A 21,198-nucleotide genomic window follows, 5' to 3' on the forward strand; every position below is an offset into this window, starting at 1 on the left:
GTTAATTCATTCACTCGATTTCATCCAGCCTTAATTCGCTCCTCACATAGCAAAGCAAAGTTCTCATTGCACTTAACCCTTTCGACACCATCTCACATTTGTCATTGGTACTGAATACGGAGAAGTCACCAATGGAACAGAGAGAGAGAGAGAGTTAATCCAAATTACCAGTCTGTCATTCTATGCAAGGCAAACTGCCGACAACTTACACAAATGAATGAAATGAAATATATTGAGTCCAACTGTTGATATCCGATTAGGGAATGTCACCAGTGTATATTTCGACTTGACATGCATTGACCTCACACAGTTTTTTTATGTTTCAAATTTCTATATTTTTGTTTTGTTTTGTGTGTTTTTCTTCAAACTCTGGAGTTCAATCCAAAGTCGTCGTCTCCAAGACTTGACGCACGTCAAACGTCGCTGGCGCAGGAGACTTTGTGATCAGGGTGCTCTTCCGGCCGCGTAATCTTCACCAAACGCTGTGAAAGACAGACAAGACATACCGATGTAAACATCATAATCAGCAGATTTCTATACACCTCCTATTCAAGTTGATATTAGATATTTCTCTTTTTTTTCTTCCTTTGCCAACTTTAAAAGTTTTATTCTATTCTGTTCACATAGCTGCTAAATGTTACTTTATCATACATTATAACAATTCACGAGCTGATCGGGTAAATTCAATGATTGAAATACTTTGTATATACACTTACGTTGTGCTCATGACTGTGTTTGTTTGTTTGTTTGTTTTTTGGACATGCAAAATAAATGAAATAAAATCAAATGAAATTCTTTCAATAATTATTGTCAGATGAAAACTTTTTCAACCAACTTACGAAACACCTACAGTACAGCAAATATTAACATTACTAAAAAAAAAAGTGTATTAAAAAATCTATTTCATCAAACCAAAGAAATTGGGTTCAGTGCAGTTGACAGGTTAAATACAATATTTTTTTTTTTGTAAGCTCTAACCTGTCTAAGAGTCCCTGGAGTGATGCAAAATTTGTAAAGAGCGAAAGCCGGCACGCATATCATGGCGGTTGATGTCAGACACCAACCCAGCCCGTTGGCCCAAGGCGGGTACGGCTTTCCAGCGAACGTGAGCGGGCCGCTGTTCACGATTCCGAACACGACGATGAACTGCCGTGGGAGGAAAGGGATGATTCATGATTTCTTATTGGACGATACAGTCACGTGTCCAGACGCATGCCACCCAAAACACACACTCGTGTTACGTAATAAAGTGAAACAGCTAGAAAGTTTAACGGGATAATTATAGTGCCGTGCCAATTAATTAAATGACAGTTTAGTGTTCCTACTATGCAGATCATGATTTCCTGATTTAAGTTTTCTTCCTATAGTTATTATTATTATCATCATAATCATTATCACTAGAATAATAATGATAATGATAAAAGTGATAACAATGATAATGATGACAATAATGATGATGATGATGATAATAATAATAATAATTATTATTATTATAATATTATTATCATTATTATTATCGTTATTATTATTATTATTACTACTACTACTACTACTATAACTACGGATTACTGCTACTACTACTTCTTCTATCATCAGTATCATTGTTGCTGTTGTTGTTGTCAATGTTGTTATCATCATCGTCATAAATACGGGGCACTGACTTCGAAACTCACCAGGAGCATGGCTGGACTGAGGAAGCGCCAGCAAAGCTGCCAGTAGAGGCTCGGCGTGTAGCCAAGAATGGTGCGGACGTCGTTGGTGAAATTGCCCAGGCCGTAGAACCACGTTACGGAAACCGACTCCAGAATTACGACGAAGAGCAGCGTACCACCGCCGCCGAAATGGTCGACGAGCTCAATGACATACTGCCCACCCTGCCCGGTAAAAGAAATCAGAAATAGACCGATGTGTATATAAAATGGCAGCACTGGTAGACACGAACACTCATCAACAAAAGAATTAACACAACAGGCCTGGCAATGCCTGGGTCTGCCAAAACTGAAAATTCATTGATAGATCATTGTCTGGTGTGCAAGAAAAAAAGTGCAGAGAAAGTGTAATATTAAAATGGCATGATCAATGCAATAGCGTACATGAAGAGCTACGTTTCAGTGTGCAAGAAGACAACAGCAATTAAGAACACGGTCATTACACAAGGGTTGTTCTTTTTTTAAGATAAAACTCGAATAATAGTGAGATACTAATGGCGTGAATCTACATGTTATTGCTATCTGATTTATCTCTGCCCATCAAAATGGTGTGGAAAAGCTTTGTACAAACCCTGATGTTCAACGTATATCGCATATGCGGCAAAGAAACTTCACTTGCTTGTACATCAACTTGTGACCGTCTGCTGATCATTATAGTCAACGAGGACCAATGTCAAGTTGTTTGCGATAGTAATGTTCGGCCTTTGGCTCCTTTTTGCTACGAGCTGAGCTTGTTTCCATAGAAACAAAGGCGTACATCAATGACATATTTCTCGGTCTGCAGAATATCACGTTTTGCGATTGTAGTGCCTTGGCATGTTTTCCGCTGATATCTTTAGACACACAACAGCGTAACCTTATAAATAATCCCAAGCATTACAACTGTCGGATTTCTTTAGAGATATACACGCAACGGCTCACTCACGTAAGTCACCGTTGAGAGCGCTGCTAGAAATATCGAACTGACGACAAGGGCCACGAATATTTCCCGATGCTTGCCGATCACCTTCGGGTTTCGATCACACCACGCTGTCAATATCGATTCCAATCCGCCGAACTGCAGAATTGAAGCAGATCGAAATCGTCACCATGGCAACCCGAACAATAATCATCACTGCACATTCTTGTTATTCATTAAAGTATCATCAACAACAACAAAACATTGTGAGATATTTCCTTCTTCTAAAAGCACCATCACTTCAGCAATATTTTGATAACGACCATAAACACAGAAAAGGTTTGAGATACATTACATGTTCAGAAGGCGTTCTCAAATGCAAGGGTATTCATCAACGGTAATCAGCACTGCATTAAGTATAGATTAGTACGCTGAACCACCGAAGGAGACTGGTGTCGTTTCTTACCGTGCTATCTAAACCTAGGGAAATAATCATGACGAAAAAGATTATGGCCCACCACGTCGAACCAGGCAACTGGGAAATGGCTTCGGGGATAGCAATGAAAATGAGCCCGGGTCCTGCATGAAGGGAAAGATCCGTAAAAGATTCTTACTTTTTTCTTCTGTCAAGAACCTATTATCATCAATATGGTTAATGATAATTGCTGGACAGAAATATGGTACAAAAATACAGTAGAGAGGAATGCTTATGATGGTATCGCTGATACATAACACACATAAGAGTAACAAGAATGACAATTATCTTCTTCTTTTTTTGAGGGGGTGTTGGGAATAATGCTAATCCTAAATAAATTATTCTTCCAATGACCTACCTAATTAGCAGGAAAAAAATGACGAACCAGACTTCACTGAAAATTTCATGTTTATCGCAGTCAGATATCATCAAAACTTTGAACGGAACGAGGCACATTCAGCAAAATACCTTTCGTAAAGACTGAATTTGGTTGTCTTTAACTTAAAGTTGAATATACATTATCAATATCTTTTTAATTATTTTTTTTCATAATAATCGTTAATATTATTCATTTGATCAGGAAATACATCAGCAAATGAAATACGAATACTTTACACATAGGCCTACATGTATTAAAAGCACAGGACAATAAAGAAAGGAAAATGCTTAACACAACAGGAAGGTGTGATACATTTTTCCCACATTGTTGTTGATTAATTACAGGTAGTCCCACTGTCTTCAAGAATCCCTACCATCGGGGGTGACCTCCTCGACGGGTTTGCCTTGCTGTTCGGCCATGAAGCCGAGGACGGAAAAGATGGCGAAGCCAGCGAAGAAGCTCGTCAAGCAGTTGATTCCGCTGACGACGATCGCGTCCCTGAAATGAAAGCAGCATGGAGTGGTGATTAACGAAGACTGAAATGATGAAAATGAAACATCCTATCAGATAAAGTAGATTATGGCGCATTTATTATAGACCTACTCACAAAGTCAACATAGGAAAAAGACAATAATGTTTTAACAGTGAAGCGCTGGATAGTGAAATAAACCAAGAGTTACAAAAATGTACATGATCACATGCTTGGCTGCTATTTCGTCAATCGATATTTCATCTGCTAGGAAAGCTAAGGCTGTTTGAATAAGGCGACATAAATGTTTTGTTGACGTGGCTCTCTTGTATCTGTTGTATTTTCCTTTTGTAAAACTCGATTAACCGTGTCGAGAAATAAAAAAGAGTATAGCGATAGGCTTTCTGCCTGTACAACCTGGACCATCACACGAGACCGACACCCACGAGTCATACGGCCCACGAGTTCGACATCGAAAAAAAGGTTCATGAGTCATACAGCCCACCATTCATACAGCCCATGATTTTGACACTTTTTATAGGCAACTAAAGTACATGAGTCTGACACTACGTAGGTCAGCAATGCCCACGAGTTCGACACCAAGCAAACAAGGCCCACTAGCTCGACAGAAGGTAAAAACGACGAACGACTTCGACATTACATCACGGGGGTTGATATGTCGGTCTCTAGTTGGGCCTAGTTTGCTTCGTGTCGATCTCGTGTGCCTTGTTTGCCTAGTGTCGGAATAGTTGGCTTTAATTGCTTAGTGTCGAACTAATGGACTGTATGACTCGTGGGCTGTACGATTCGTGGGTGTCGAACTCGTAACGTGCACCGTACAATCTACATCAGACACCATCGTAGAATGGATAAATAATGTTCTAGGTTTATCTGAACTCGCTATAGGTGTACACACAAAGGCCTAGACTACATGCCCGCAGATCTCAATAAATGTATTTTGTGTGTGTGTGTGTGTGTTGTTTTTTTTTTTTTGTTTTTTTTTTTTTACTTCCGGGTAAATGTTAAATGTTAAGGCTTACTTGAAGCAGTTATTTTGAAGTTTGTTGTAGCTGGAGAAGGCAAGAATGACGCCGAAACCAGGACCGAGGGAGAAAAAGACTTGCGCTGCTGCGTCTCCCCAAACCTATAGTCCAGAGCAAAGTATAAAAAGGAAGTACTCCACTGAGACTCGATAAATAAAAGGGGAGTTTCTCTCAAGACAAAATATCTATACAGTGCACTCCGGTTATAACGAACATAGTTATAAGGAAATTTCGGTTACAACGAAGTAAAAATTCAGGCCTCAAAATTGTCCGCTCTTTGTTCTTTATTATTTATTGAATTTGTTCGGTTATAACGAAATTTCGATAAAACAAAAGAAAACTGCCTGTCCCGAGGACTTCGTTATAACGGGAGTTCACTGTATGCAGTGATTAAATCTTGTTGTCTCAAGGACCTGTTTACATCGAGTTCCTCCGAAATGATAAAATGTTCTGATGACTCTGATGTTAATGCTCTTAAAAAAAGATGATGCGTCTTTTATCGGTATTGCTTACATTCCACTACAGAAGATTGGACATTGATTTGACTGTTTTTGTTTGAGACCTTGTCTTTTGAGTGCAATAGAGGCAAAATAAATTTAAAGAAGAAAAGTTCTAAGCCTTGCAAAATCGGCAAATTAGATGCTGACGATTTTTAACAAAGCGGAAAATAAATTCAGGCCAGGTAAAATGATAGATATTCATCAGAAACATTCAGCGGCATGATATGATATCTTTTACGCATGCGTGGAAGTGTAATTTGAACACTCACGTTCGCATTACGCAACAGATGCCACCGCGGAGTGAGATAGAAGACGATACCGCGAAATGAGCCCTCTAGCGACGCACCGCGTATCAGGAGGACGAGAAGACAGATGTAAGGCAGAGTGGCTGTAACCCAGACAACCTGTATGAATTAGACAACACATAATGCGCAAACAAGGTAAAGTATAAAACCTTTATCTCTTGAAGGATTAAAGGACAAGTTCACCTTCATAAACATAAGGATTGAGAAAATGCAACAATATTAGTAGAACACATCAGTGAAAGTTTGAGGAAAATTGGACAATCGATGCAAAAGTTATGAATTTTTTAAATTTTTGTGTTGGAACCGCTGGATGAGGAGACTACTACAGCTTGTGAGTCATATGCGTACATTAGTATAAAGAAAATATAAAAGAAAATTCAACATATTTTCACTTTTTTCGCATAATAAAAGAGCACTTGACTTGCCTCTTTCTAAAGGCAGGGGGAATAATATTACCCATAACATTTATCGGTAACGAGTCAGGGGAATGTGTACTTTTTTCAAAAGATGGAATTTTGTGAAATTCTCTTTATATTTTCCTTATATTGTTGTACGCATGTGACATCTAAGTTATTCATACACTGCAGTAGTCTTCTCATCCAGCGGGTACTGCACAAAAACTTCAAAAATTCATAACTTTTGAACGGATTGTCTGATTTTCCTCAAACTTTCAATGTGTTCTACTAATATTGCTACATTCTCTCAATCCTTATGTTTATGAAGGTGAACTTGTCCTTTAAGTCCTCAAAGTTTGTAGCCACATTTTCCTATATCCCATGCTACAGCACAAACATAATCAGCTAGACTTAAACTGAAACGAATATCCCTTAGAAATGATGATTATGTATATATGTTTATATGTGTGTTTGAGTGTGCATGTGTTTGAGTGTGTGTGCGTGTGTGTGCGTGCGTGTGTTTGTTTGTTTGTTTGTTTGTTTGATTTATTTTTCTTCCAACACAATTTCGTACATAAATCAAAATTATTTTCAGTAATATCACATGGAATATCAGTAAGCAGATTACAAGTACATGATTCAAAGAAGGACAATCGATGTGTAAATTAATTTCATTAACAAATTATAAATCGTATTACCAATTTTCCAAATAATTATCTGAGAAATTATGTGTGTGTGTGTGCGCGCGCAGGGGGGTGGGAGTGTTAGTGTAGGCTGTATATGGGGGATAAGGGTATCATTGAATTATCTTTCTCCTCAAGATTTCTGATTTATTTGACAATGATTTGACCAGGGATTTGAATCCTCTCTCCCACCTGGCGTAGAAGAATTGTGAACGTAAAGACTTGACAATAATATCATTGCTACCCTCAGAGAAAAGAAACTAACAAAGCAAATTCACGACACAGCCACTATTTTGCTTTCGTAATTATTATTCTACGATGGTGATGATGAGGGCAAGATACCTTTCCGGAGGCTTTGATCCCCTTCAGAATGCTGAAGAAGACGACGATGAAGAGGAGCAGGAGACAGAGAGCCAAGTCCCACTTGACTCCACCGACGTCATCGATCCCGGTCGACTGGTGGAAACCCAGAACCCGACGCCTAGGCAGAGAGACAACCGAAAACTGGGACTATAGGAGAGCATGGCACCATAATGCATTGACGAGACCAGACAGATATTGCATTGGCATTACATTCCGCTTCATTGCAGTTTGTCAAATATGAGTTAATGTAATCACAAATAATTTGGGTCGACTCAATTTGATTCGATTTGATATGAATAGTTTTTATTTTTGGCCCATCGAATTCCATTTGATCTGATTTAGTTTGGCTCGAATCTGGTCGAATTGATTTGATTATATTTGACTTTGGTTGTTTTTCTATGCGATTTGATAAAATTTGATTCAGTTTTGTCGACTCGATTTGATTCGATTTGTTTCGATCTGATATGAATAGTCTTTATTTTCGGCCGATCGAATTCCACTTGATCTGATTTAGTTTGGCTCGAATCTGGTCGAATTGATTTGATTAAATTTGACTTTGATTGTTCTTCTATGCGATTTAATAAAATTTGATTAAGTTTCATTATCAGTTTCCCTTTCCAGGATAATTGCGTCTCACTGAACACTTGATTTAAACCATCTCTGCCAAATCTGCCCCTTTCCTGGTACATTGAGTATTTATGCCTCATGGGATTTGCGTTGTTGTTTAACCATTTCTGTGCTGATGAGTTAAATCTGCGCAAATTTCGCATACATGTCTGTGGACAGGAAAAATGTGGCACTTAGGAGGTTAAACAAACATACTTATGCTCATACGAATGCATTTCATAATGCGCAAGTCACTTACTCGAAGAATTCAGTGGCTGGTGTGACGCTCTTGTTGGTGTAATTTCCGCCGAACGGGTCGGCGCAGGAATCCGTGTTCCACGGGTTACCACACGTGGTCCATGGCAGGGTACGGGCGAACGAGGCGATGAGATAGTACACCGCCCAAGCAATGATGGTCGAGTAGTAAAGACCCACGAAGAAATTCATGATACAGATTGCATAACCCAGTCCTTCCAGTATCACATACCAAGAAAATAAATGAATGAATAAATGAATGAATGAATGAATGAATGAATGAATGAATGAATGAATGAATAAATAAATAAATAAATAAATAAATAAATAGATAAATAAATAGATAGATAAATAAATAAATAAATATACAAATAAAAGTTATTAACACAAAACTTCAGGACATGATTATGATCTGGGTGTTATTTCACATCATGCTGACAAGTTGAATTCCGAAGAAAACACCTGAAAGTATAATAGTTTGAGGATTTATACATTCTCGTCCTAGTCAACTTGTGGCAGCATAGGTAGTGAGAATGGTAAACATGCAATTATGCAAAATTATGCTTATTGTTAATAACTGACCACATAAATATCTTCTTCTATTTGAAATGACACTTTGGTCAAAAGGGATTGAACTATATACGTTTTTGAATGAGAACAATAAAATGATAAGCCGGTATTATAGACCTTAATACATACCAAGACGTATATCAGTCGATTTTCATTTCGTATTACTTTTATAAGATTGGCATTGGCCTTGTTAGAACTAGGTTTCGTTAGACCATCGCTTTGCCCCCCCCCCCCCCCCAGTGGGTTTGTCATACAACTCGTCATAATCGGCATTGATTTTTTTACCTTCCATGATCGGACAGATTCTCCTCCAAACGGTGATGCAGCCAGTCCTCTGGTATTGGCCGAGGGCCATCTCCATGTAGAGAAGCGGAATCCCGCCGAAGACTGCCATCAAGGTGTAGGGTATCAGAAATGCACCTGCCAACAATGCCCCACAAGAAGTATACGATGAGCAGGCAAATAGGGTGATATTCGTTATTCCGAAGATTCGTTGATCCGAATATAAACCCAGATTCGTCATGCCAAAAGACGCAAATTCCTTATACCAAGATTTTTGATAATTCCAAATTTGAATAGGGTTCGAAATTTCGAACCCTATTTAAATCGATACAAATTATTCTAACATGTATCAAAACATGAGTTTTCATCCAATAGTATCCCATCTCCAATGGAACATGCACCATGTCTCTGAACATGTGTGACGGTATTCCGAAGGTGCTTTTATATTTTTGAAATAAGGTTCGTATATAGGTCCTATACTGAGGAAAAGGTGCGAAATAACTTACCTTCGGAATCATAACACTTATTTCATTTTTCAATTAACGAACCTTCGGAATAGTGAACATTATTTCATTTTCCGATTGAACAAACATTCGGAATGACGAATCGTATTTCAATGTCGGATTGTCAAAAATTTGGAATCACGAACCTTCTTCATTAACATAAATACATCTTATTGGTATTGCTGTTGTTTTCTTTTCAGGACAGAAAACTCTTTTCCATCGTTATGATTACTTCTTCTTTTTTGTTACAATGACAAAGTGGGCATTGTGTCCTCTTTTTGTGTGTGTTACAATTCAATTCGTGCATAATCAGTTTTATAATTTTATTGTGCTAAATGAACTGTCCTTCCCAGCTGGATGCAAGTCACACTGACAAATGTACAGCTTTGTATCATGTATTTTTTTTTGATGGAAATAGACAAACCACTGAATTAGATTTGACAAAAAAAAAATTACGAAGTGCAACAGGCAAAATCCATGGTGTTGTGAACATCATGATAACGTAAGTATTGGTATCAGCTTCTTGCTATTAGACCTATACCTGTTCTCTGCTTTTTGACTCCCTCTATATGATATGTAAAATGTGTTTTCGTGAGTTCCTAGAAAACCATACATTCATTAACACAAATAACAAAGAGGTACTTAATTTCAACTGTGCATTTGCTTGAGGATATTTCAAGTTTGGTCTACAGATTATGCGATTTTTAAAGTTTGTGTGTGTCATGTAAACAAGTATTCATGACGCTCTTACCTAAATAAATCCACCTTTTTTTTTTTCAATCAAGCTGAGCAAAATGGTCATCCTTTGAAAACTAATGAACGAATACAATCGCATAATGCTGGAGGGGATACAATATCAGTTTGACAGTTTTAATTTTAAATATTCCTTATACTGTGGAATCAACAAACAAAAGTGGGCCTCACAGTCCATTCTGATACTTATCACTAAGATTAATTCTGAATTATATAATTCACGTTTCTTCTTTATCTTTTTTTTTTCCTGAGAGCTTTTCCCTCCTATGAAAAGCCAAGGAATAAGATTAATGATTATTTAGAAAGTACGCATAATTTATGGCGTTATGCATTGAATAAACTTGGTATTGTACATTTTATGCACCAAATAAGAGGCAATCATTTGAAAATGCGTGTTTTTTATGAAAACCTCATGGAAGGGACACCCACATACCAGCATTAATGGATCAATTGAATGATCGGATGGCTTAATGGCACGATTGTGTTGATTGCAAGGCTCATGTCTAACTGGCATACAGCTGAATTATGCGTTCACATAGAACAGAAGAACAGAAGTCATTACTGTTGGGTCGAATCGATCGTGCTTGTGTCGGTGTTTAATCCGGCTTTCCCAGTATCATTACCAAAGTGTTTGCAAAAAGAAGACAGTTATTAATCCCCCGGGATTTTCTTACTATATGTTATCATTATTCAGGACTCATACAGAATCTCCGTCGCTCCGTAACGCATGATAGCGTAACTTATCGTGTCATTACCACGGACAGTAGGCCTACTCGTATCCCACAAGGGATAATCAATGAATACCCCTTCGTGGAAACTACACGCAATTTCGACATTGAGCGTAAGCCAGATGAAAGCTCAGTTAGCTACAGCATCATGTACTATATATAACACCAACTATCAACATCATTACAGTGACGATGAAGATACATAATTGAAAGGGACGCTAATTGCAAGATTGACTTTAATCGGTGCATGATGGCTGATGAAGAAATGCTGATTTATTGAAAACTTAATTTATTTGTTTTCAGTCACCATTTTGCTTAACGTGTTTTCCTTGCATGACAAACAAGATAAATAGAATGTCCTATTCTGATTTGCGCACTTTTTGTCAAATTTATAAAATACCCCTTAAGTTTGTGTATGGACAACCTCTTGCGAAAGGTGTGCTGCAAAGTGGGCATATTTATACGATAGAAGGCTGAAAAATAAAAATTTAATCCTCCTGCTAATAAAATATCACTGTAATCCGAGCTGTGGACCCTTGCATGTTCAAGCAATCTAGGGTTTGCCTGGTCATTGTCAGATCTATTTCAACACGAACACTCTCTTTATTTCAATGCCTCCACACTATAATATGTAAATCTCCCGAGTCAGTAGGCCTATATCTCTGCGAGTATAATAGTACACGACATTGCCGATTTCTGTCGGTACATTGGGTAAAAGCCAATAAAAATAAAACATTAAAAAACTACGAGATGATAGGAGCAGCCCATTCAACAGGTTAAAGATAATACAAAGAGCATTCCACCCTGCTATTATCCATGTGGTGAGTTCGGAAAGTTTGAAACAGAAAACATCGTTCCAAGTTTCAATGATGATTGTATACATATAAACACCAATATTAAGACAATAACTTTCAACATTTTGCGACGGCCTATTCTTTTAGAATTAAATTCATTTTGAATTTCTCGCAATCTAATCACACAGTTTCGAAAAAAAAAAAAACACCGGAAACGGGATTTTTCTGTCCTCCAAAGAAGATATCTGTATCCTGCAAGATTTGAATAGGCCCATATGCAGACCCCGTATGCTGATGGATGCACTCCCATTAACATGTCTTTTAGACAATCTTGTTAAATAGATTTATAATCGAATGATCTTCACACAACTGGCATACCATATGACACCATGTGATACCATGCAATTGGCATGTATTTGTGATTCTTTGAGAAGTGACGATAACAATTTTGAAGTTCTCATAATACATCGAGATAAAGAGCGGGGAAATCCGAAACAGAGTAACAGCACGCGTGACTGTGCAACTTAAAACGGGTCAGACACATTAATATGATTATAGCATGTTCTGCATGGATCATATTAAAAAGGAAAACCTGTATAATAAGTTTGCGCTTTCTCCATATTGTCATAATCTTATAGAATAGGCAATTTCTTGATTAACACACGTGCACATTTCGGAAAATTTACCTTTCTTTTACTCAGTTCGTTAGGCACTTCACTCATTTCAAAAGCGACATTATGTATAGGCTTGCCCGATGTAACAGTTTATAGAATTCATGTTTAAGCAAAGAATACACTTTCGTAAACCAGTAGGTGACCAGTGCACGGGGACCATCCATTTATTGCTTTGCCATTTAATGTATTCAAAGAGTGTCATTATTGCCAAATACTATAGCTTTAATGCACATCTTATTGCTGTCAGCTGCGTTGGCAAGCACTATTGTACGGATTACGTGAATAATCATTGTATCATATATGATTATCTCAGTGAATTTGATAACCTACATGCCTGTTACGGCAAAATTTTCTGACTTTTTATTACGGTTTCGCTATCAAATGCGCAAAGTGGAATTTCGAAATACTTTATTTCACTGCTACATGCTTCATGAAGGAAGCAGCAACTTTTCGAATTACTTCGCCAATTAGCTTTGTTTTACTTTGTCATGTAGAGCAAGAAGAATTACATGACTAACTACTGCACTTCTATCATTCTTCTCGCTAAAAGGGAGAAAGCCAATGATATGATTGGCACTGTTGCTTATTGTGGCACTTATGTCAAATCGATGAAGAATGTGTTTCTCAAAATGCTCCTATTCATCATTGCGTTTGGCACGCGCGAAGGTTACTACAGTGGAAAGAGATTCAAAGTCACCCCAGCTAATCTTCAACCAAACTCGTGAACCTGTTTCTTGTTGACCGCGGTATATTATGCAACATTCACATTAATCAGGTGGTTGTTTCTGGAAAGCAGGTCTCAGTGCCGTAGGAGGTATTTTAATCACGCACATGGAAAATGTAACTTCTAGCAAAAAACAAAAAACAAAAAACGAAAACAAAAACAAAAACCAAAAAAAAAAAAAAACTTGTTTGATATGAAAGTGTATTCTCCACACTAATACCTACTGTACAAATGACTTTTCTCTTTCGAAACTGTTATTCTGTGTTGCCAAAATCCGAAAACAAACTCCTTGATAGCTTGAACTAATACATTTATGATCAATCATAAAAGCTGCCTATGAAAAGATTTCAACCGGCAGACAATAATGTAATAGACGTCAAAAATTCGAGTGGTATTAAACTTTACATTTATACTGATTTCTTGATACATAAACTTGAATTGTGAATTGCGGAGGAAAACAACTGACACAGTGACAATTTTAAATCAGATATCGATAAATTTCAGTATCTGTTTCAATTCCAGTTGCTTGAATAAATGTTTCTATCATCTGTCCTTTCATACAAAGAACTGATTACTCCAGGAGATGAAATCCCTTGAAAAAAAAACCCGACAGACAAAAGCAAACAAATACATGGGACGATTGGTGAGAACGTATTGACATCTCGACCGTCAATCATCCACTATAGCATCAAAGAATTCTAAGAAAATCAAAATCAGAAGGTAGCCATCGTTTTGTTCCGTACAATAATAATGTTGTCTCTCGTGTTACATGCCTATTCTTTTATTTTAGGCACACAAAATTTTTCAAAATCGGTTATTTTTCTTCTTCTTAACCTCTTTTTTATTTTCGAAAATTGCGAGTTATCGAACTGTGTATATTCTCTTTTGTTGCAAAGAGGCAAATTGGTGAATTCTTTATGTCCAAAAAGAACACACACGTGACGTCACATGCGGAATGTCCTTTTGATTTTCACCGTAAAAATCAACAGTTTGTGACATTCTTCACGTATATTTAACATCACCCAAACCCATGAAACGCATACCCTTGAAATTTTCAGTGCAATGTTGCTTTTGGTTTATCGATTTAATGCGAAGTAAAATTATTTTCATTGCCGAAAAATAGCCTTAACTCGAAAACCAATAAGAACTAACGTCTCACTTTACTGTAAGGGAAGTTACTAATGTTCATTAATCTGACTGTGAAGCTTTCTTACCTCCGCCATTTTTGTAACAGATGTAGGGAAATCTCCAAATGTTGCCCAAGTCCACTGCAAAGCCAACGACGGAGAGCAAGAAATCGGTTTTAGAGCTCCAAGTCTCTCGCTCCTGGTCCTTGTCCTGGTCCTGGCGTGCTTGTGGACTCTGTACGGCATTCCCGCTGCTCGCCTTCCCGTTGGCAACACGCACACAGTGGCCATTCCCGCGGGCGTGTTTCGGCGAGTCGTCCGGCTCCAAATCGGAGGCCGGGATCTCGGCGACTAACACTTGCTTTTCCTTGCGCGTCTGCGGCCAGTTTTTCCCCGTCATACTTCCACCGTTGGCGTGGTCGAATTGGAAAGGGCTCGTCGACTCGCTGGGCGAGCACAGAGGTGTCTCCATCGTCTCCATCTTCACCAACTTGATTGACTGGGGGCCCGGCGAGGTCGATTTCGAGCTCACTGCTGCAGAAGTGGCAAAGTTCGCGCCTTTGGTTAATGAAGTGTCGTCTGCGACACGCGCTGATGATAGTCTTGCTGTCGACGACGCGGTGACATCCCAAGGTCTGTACGCTTGCTCTGGCCACACCTTTCCTCTTTTTGTCCTCTCGGAGTTGCCATGACGATCTACTTGAAAAGCCTTGTTATCCATGATACCGAGGAGAAGACTCATCCACCAATTAGATAATCTGAATGGACGAGAAGAGAATGTTGATGATGACTCCGCGGGGGCGTTTTTGCGTGTCCTGTAAAAAATGAAATAAAATAAGTAGTACTGCATCGAGTTAGAAAGAGAGAGAGGGAAAGAGGGAAAAAGAGAGGATCTCTAATGGTTTCATTGATTGTTATTTCGCAACCCGATACGCAGAAGCCGGGAGTACATTCTCTTCTTCATCTATATACCGTTGTAATTTTCCCCGTGCTTCATTTTACTAATGACCAATTAGAGATATTCTCCTATCTTCTTATCGATGAACAAGTCTTGATATCGACGTTAAGAACTTGAAAGGGACTTAGAGGTACAAAAAGTGGGGAAAAAAAAAACGTTCGTACTTACTAGGCAATGACAACTTACTAACCAACCATGCGATGGGGGTGACATGCGATGGTCACATTGCCTGCGTGTCTAGATCCCGTTTGACTTTTGTTCGACTTCACTTTGCCACAAATTAATGATGAGATTGTGGCCGAACGAATGACACAACGAATCTCATGAATACTTCACTTGCCTGGGCAGAGCTGAGCAGCCGAAATGCAACACAACGCGCCTGTTCGAGCTTTTCACTTCTTGACCGACAAGCTGCGAAATATTTTCCGTTACCAAGAAAAGAGGACATTTGTTTGATTAGGGCAGAGGAAATGACTACAGATCTTGTAAGTTGGTAGGCCTAATTAACGCGAATACCACATGACGTATGACAGAATGAAAGACAGGGAGGAAGGGAAAGGGGAAAGGGAGAGAGAGAGATATCGTAAAGAGAGAAGAAAGATTCTGTGGTTTTCAAGATGCAAAAAGACATGGAGTATAGATGGGGTTCGAATTGCTGAATCATTTTTTGGCAAGCTTGCCATCTGTACAGCTCATGTGCAAATGTTGACGCTCATCAAATGCCTTACTGGCATTTCTCTAGTTAGTGACAGAGCATTCCATCCCACAACACATTCGAAATTAAGGCCAGGGTTACAATATTGGCTAGTGTCAAAATGGCCCGACTGTCTTTTGCGCCACTCAAAACTTAGACATGATTAGTTAAACTGGAACAATGCCATGCGTATCAACCTTTAGTAAAATCCTTTTGCAGGGGTGTATATTCATCGACTGTGATAGTGCATTATGCGTGTTACGGATGACGGCCTCCCAATGACACCTGTTGGCTTTCCACACTGAACGACGACAATAACTTGGTCTTCAGATTGAGTACTATGATACTCGTTTTGCACATAAATTTGCGGAGTTTCCGTTAAAGAATAATTTGCAGTGACATTACAATTTCTCCACTAGAAAATAATCTAATTTCTCAAAATATAATATCGACAACAGATGGCATATAGCTAAGAGAATATACTTATCAATCGTTGTCATGTTATTAACATTTTTTTCAAAAAGGGTAAGTCATAACAAATGATACGGATGTTCGACTGCCTCTGGCAATTCACATGGCGTTCTATGGGCATTTGAATCATTTAATTCGGAATCATGTTATTGAGAGTATAATTAATATGTATTTGCAGATCACTTCCCATTGCTTTGTGTGACAACGAATGTTAATCTATAACTTTGCGTTTGTAAAATGGATACATTATGGCGTCCTTTGTTTTGAAGGATAGAAAAGAAAAGAAAAATAATACCCACGAGGATATTTTGAGAGGACCCATGAACAAAATGTGATTTCCTTCCGACCATATGCCATAACCTGGTATGGTAACATTTAGTGTATAATGATCCATGTCTGTTGTCCCCATGCAGAATAAAGGAATCCGCAACTGATGCCAACAAGAGTCAGAATTCTGCCGAAAAAAGAAATTAAAAGAAATTAGACGGTTAAAGACAAGAAGTATATATAATTTGATGAATTCGACGCATGACATTCCGAATGTATCATACAAGCATGTTGACAAATAGCAAGAAAATGGTCAGTCATGTGATTAACGGAACATCAAATTACAGATCTTCTCACCTGTTTCAATGCGTCAGCCATCTCCTCGTCAAAGGCTCTGAGAAGTAGGGGGTTTTCTAAAATACTAAAAATTGTTCGTGTATAACCCATATAACTACTTAGATTAAACGTTGATAATGATAATAATGATGATAATAATAATAAAGATAATAATAATAATAATGATAATGATAATAAGAATAATAACAATGATAATAACAATAATGATGATGATAATAATAATGATAACAATAATGATAACAAAAATAACAATGATGATTTGAGAATATCATCAACCACAGAAAACATGTCATTCTCAGGTATATGGCACATAAACTACGACGACAACATCAGAATTCTTCTTCAGGCGTATCGTAGAGCTTTAGAACCGGGCATTTCGGTCTGAGATGTATAACAATATTTTCAGACTGTTGATAGAGGAAAAGGGAGGAATTTCCCCTTTTGTGTAAGTCTGATTTTGCCCAAAGTTTCCACTCGCGTCTACAAGCAATACCTTTTGCTTTCCCATCTCTACTGTCCACATTAAATATCTGAGTAGTGCCACAACAATTAATGAATGCGTTTACTATTCAACATCTGAGTGAATGGGGAAAACGACCCTGTCTTTCAGGTTGATTTTATTTCACTTCCAACAAACAAATAAGAAATACAAAGAAACACTCATATACACAGACGTCATGAAATCAGTACCACAATACGATGAACAGAATAACATTGTAAGAAAAATAGTAAATTATCAACAGAGATACAAATATCTGTAACGTCACTGTGGTAAATGCATAATGGATGGATGCAATGCATGCATTGCTGGAAATGGAGGGGACTGCTAAAAAGCAGAGCTTGTAGAATGCAGTCCCCTCATAAAGAAAAAAAAATGCAAAAAAGCAACAACAAATTTCCTTAAGTGGTAGCAAAAAAAAACACAAAAAAACAGACAAGAGTAATACACACATATAAGCACGCATACGGACGCACATTAACAAACACATGGCGGCTCTCTTGTAAGGAAAAAATTAAGGAGGATAGAAAGATATAGTAGTGAAGAAGGTAGTAAGTCCAAGGTGGACAAGGGGGGGGGGGGGGGGGAGGAGGGGAGAGGAGAGGAAAATGGTGGGTCATAACCAGGGCACTGGAGGCACAGAAGCACGGGCTCGCTGATGAAGAAAGAGTAGTGAGAATAACGAAGCAACAACAACTTTGAAAATCAAAAGTAAAAAAAAAAAAGGAAAATGAATTATGCTGCGTACGAAGTTTTTAGATGATTCTTTAACTTTAAAATGTGTAAAAACTTAAAGCTTCTTTTATATTATCCTATAAAAGAAGCTTTCCACCCAGTGAGTAAGAGGATTTCTTGGTGATCTCTCGTGTGGAATTCTGGCATTCTTCGTTTCAACCACTTCCGCAGTTTTTACAAATTGTGATGATTTCATGACAAAGAAATAGCCGGTTGAACGAAATTCAAGTGAGAGGTAGATCATTCAATTGTCTTGTAGAGAGAGGTATATGCATCAAAGTTGTTGGAGGTAATACTGGATTAGAGCTCTTCCTTAATATCGGCAGTAATTACTGTATACCTATGAATCATTAGGAGATATACATTCAGTAGTACCAAGTGTTGGGGTCTAGTTCGTAGAAGTCAGAAACAGGGATAAAATTAATAGACAAAAAAATAAATAATAGACAGATAGATAAATAGATAGGCAGATAGATAAATATATAGATAGATAGATAAATAGATAGACAGATAGATAAATAGATAGACAGATAGATAAATAGATAGAAAGATAGATAAATAGACAGATAGATAAATAGATAGACAGATAGATAAATAGATAGACAGATAAATAGATAGACAGATAGATAAATAGACAGATAGATAAATAGATAGACAGATAGATAGATAAATAGACAGATAGATAAATAGATAGACTGATAGATAAATAGATAGACAGATAGATAAATAGATAGACAGATAGATAGATAGATAAATAGATAAATAGATAGACAGATAGATAAATAGATAGACAGATAGATAAATGGATAGACTGATAAATAGATAGACAGATAAATAGATAAATAGACAGATAGATAAATAGATAGACAGATAGATAAATAGGTAGACAGATAGATAAATAGACAGATAGATAAATAGATATACAGATAGATAAATAGATAGACAGATAGATAGATAGACAGATAGATAAATAGATATACAGATAGATAAATAGATATACAGATAGATAAATAGATAGACAGATAGATAAATAGACAGATAGATAAATAGACAGATGAATAAATAGATAGATGAATAGATATACAGATAGATAGATAAATAGACAGATAGATAAATAGATAGACGGATAGATAAATAGACAGATAGATAAATAGATAAATAGATAGATAAATAGATAGACAGATAGATAGATAAATAGACAGATAGATAAATAGACTGATAGATAAATAGATAGACAGATAGATAAATAGATAGACAGATAGATAAATAGATATACAGATAGATAGATAGACAGATAGATAAATAGATAGATAAAGAGATAGACAGATAGATAAATAGACAGATTGATATATAGATAGACAGATAGATGAATAGATAGACAGATAGATAAATAGATAGACAGATAGATAAATAGATAGACAGATAGATAAATAGGTTGACAGATAGATAAATAGACAGATAGAAAGATAGATATACAGATAGATAAATAGATAGACAGATAGATAGATAGATAGATAGACAGATAGATACCAGTAAATAGATAGACAGATAGATAGACAGATAGATAAATAGATAGACAGATAGATAGATAGATAGACAGATAGATAAATAGATAGACAGATAGATAAATAGATAGACAGACAGATAAATAGATAGACAGATGGATAATAGACAGATAGATAGATAGATAGATAGATAGACAGATAGACAAATAGATAAACAGATAGATAGATAGATAGATAGACAGACAGATAGATAAATAGATAGATAGATAGATAGATAGACAGATAGATAAATAGATAGACAGATAGATAAAGAGATAGACAGATAGATAGATAGAGGGGGAGTGGAAGCGGGAGGGGGTTTTACCAAAATTGAATTGTCTTGCCAATTTAAATCGTATAACGGCAGCTGTTACTTTTTGTTGCTGTCTGCAGTGGAGAGGAAATCGTCTTCTGTGATCGAGAAAGGGGAGGCCTGGTTGAAGTAAGGGCAACGAACTTATTCTATAACTGTTTTGATGACTCACTAATATACTCAGAGTGTGATTTGTACACTCGCCAACATAACAAAATTATTATAGCATAACATAACATCATCCCTATATGCCTGAACAAATACTAACAGTGACAACGGGTACATAAAGCAGCGGCAACGCTTTATCACGAATCCATAATCATAGGGCACGTACGGTTTTTTTTTTATTGTAAGGGAACAAGAAAATAGTATGCAGATCAAACTCAAAAAATAGATAAACATAAACGAATAATCAAATATGTTTTCACAACCAAGAGCCAGAAAATAATCTTTTCTCTCAGTTCAAATTGGCAACAAGAGAGGATCACAACCGCTTCACAAAGCAATTTGGAAAACGCCGGTGGGAAGTTGACGCGACAATTAAAGAGAACCATGCATGATAAATCGAAAAACAAGAGGAAAGTAATATCCGTTACACTTGCTTTCCAGGTCTATCTAAAAGATAATGTTGATTGCACTGGTATTCATACTAGACTCTGATATCAAGCATTCGAAGCTAAAGTAAATTCATTCACTTCTTAAACCGAAATATCAGGGTCCTATGACGGATGGCTCTCTGATATAGGTGATCACTGAACTCGATTCTTTCCCCTGAAATCGCATGTCTTAGTGTGTATCATAACACATCAGCGAATGATTAAGGAAGTATGGTGCTGTGAATACAATTTACCCTGCAATGTTACGTCATAATGACTTATCGCTATGACTAGACAGTATCTTACAAAGCACAATCTACAAGAGGCTATACATGAAATAGAGCAAGTTTTCAGTTTAAGCATTTTAATAAAAAACAAACAAGAGAGCGAGAGAGAGAAAAAAAAAAGATAAGCGATAGAAAGATAGGGGTATTTCATGTGTTTGCGAATACTGATCTGTCCAGAAAGAGTCGAGAACAGACTCACGTTGGAGGGAGCACAAAATAGAAGTTACCGTGAAGGACGGAGG

General features: G+C 37.2%; 1 protein-coding gene across 1 annotated transcript; it reads right to left on the reverse strand.

Moving 5' to 3' along the window:
- Positions 1 to 413: 413 nt before the first annotated feature.
- Positions 414 to 14,956, reverse strand: LOC139743429 (sodium-dependent serotonin transporter-like). The gene is made up of 12 exons (XM_071653914.1): positions 14,323 to 14,956; positions 8,936 to 9,070; positions 8,085 to 8,295; positions 7,199 to 7,337; positions 5,743 to 5,877; positions 4,971 to 5,074; positions 3,835 to 3,959; positions 3,074 to 3,186; positions 2,635 to 2,766; positions 1,674 to 1,874; positions 979 to 1,146; positions 414 to 482 (listed from the first exon to the last, which is right to left on the reverse strand). The coding sequence occupies exons 1-12, from the start codon at positions 14,954 to 14,956 to the stop codon at positions 414 to 416; spliced, it is 2,166 nt and encodes a 721-aa protein (XP_071510015.1).
- Between the last annotated feature and the right edge of the window lie 6,242 nt (positions 14,957 to 21,198).

The sequence above is a fragment of the Diadema antillarum genome, unplaced genomic scaffold (assembly GCF_040938485.1).
Source record: "Diadema antillarum isolate AM-2024a unplaced genomic scaffold, OU_Dant_1.0 seq00001079_RagTag, whole genome shotgun sequence".
NCBI lineage: Eukaryota > Metazoa > Echinodermata > Echinoidea > Diadematoida > Diadematidae > Diadema > Diadema antillarum.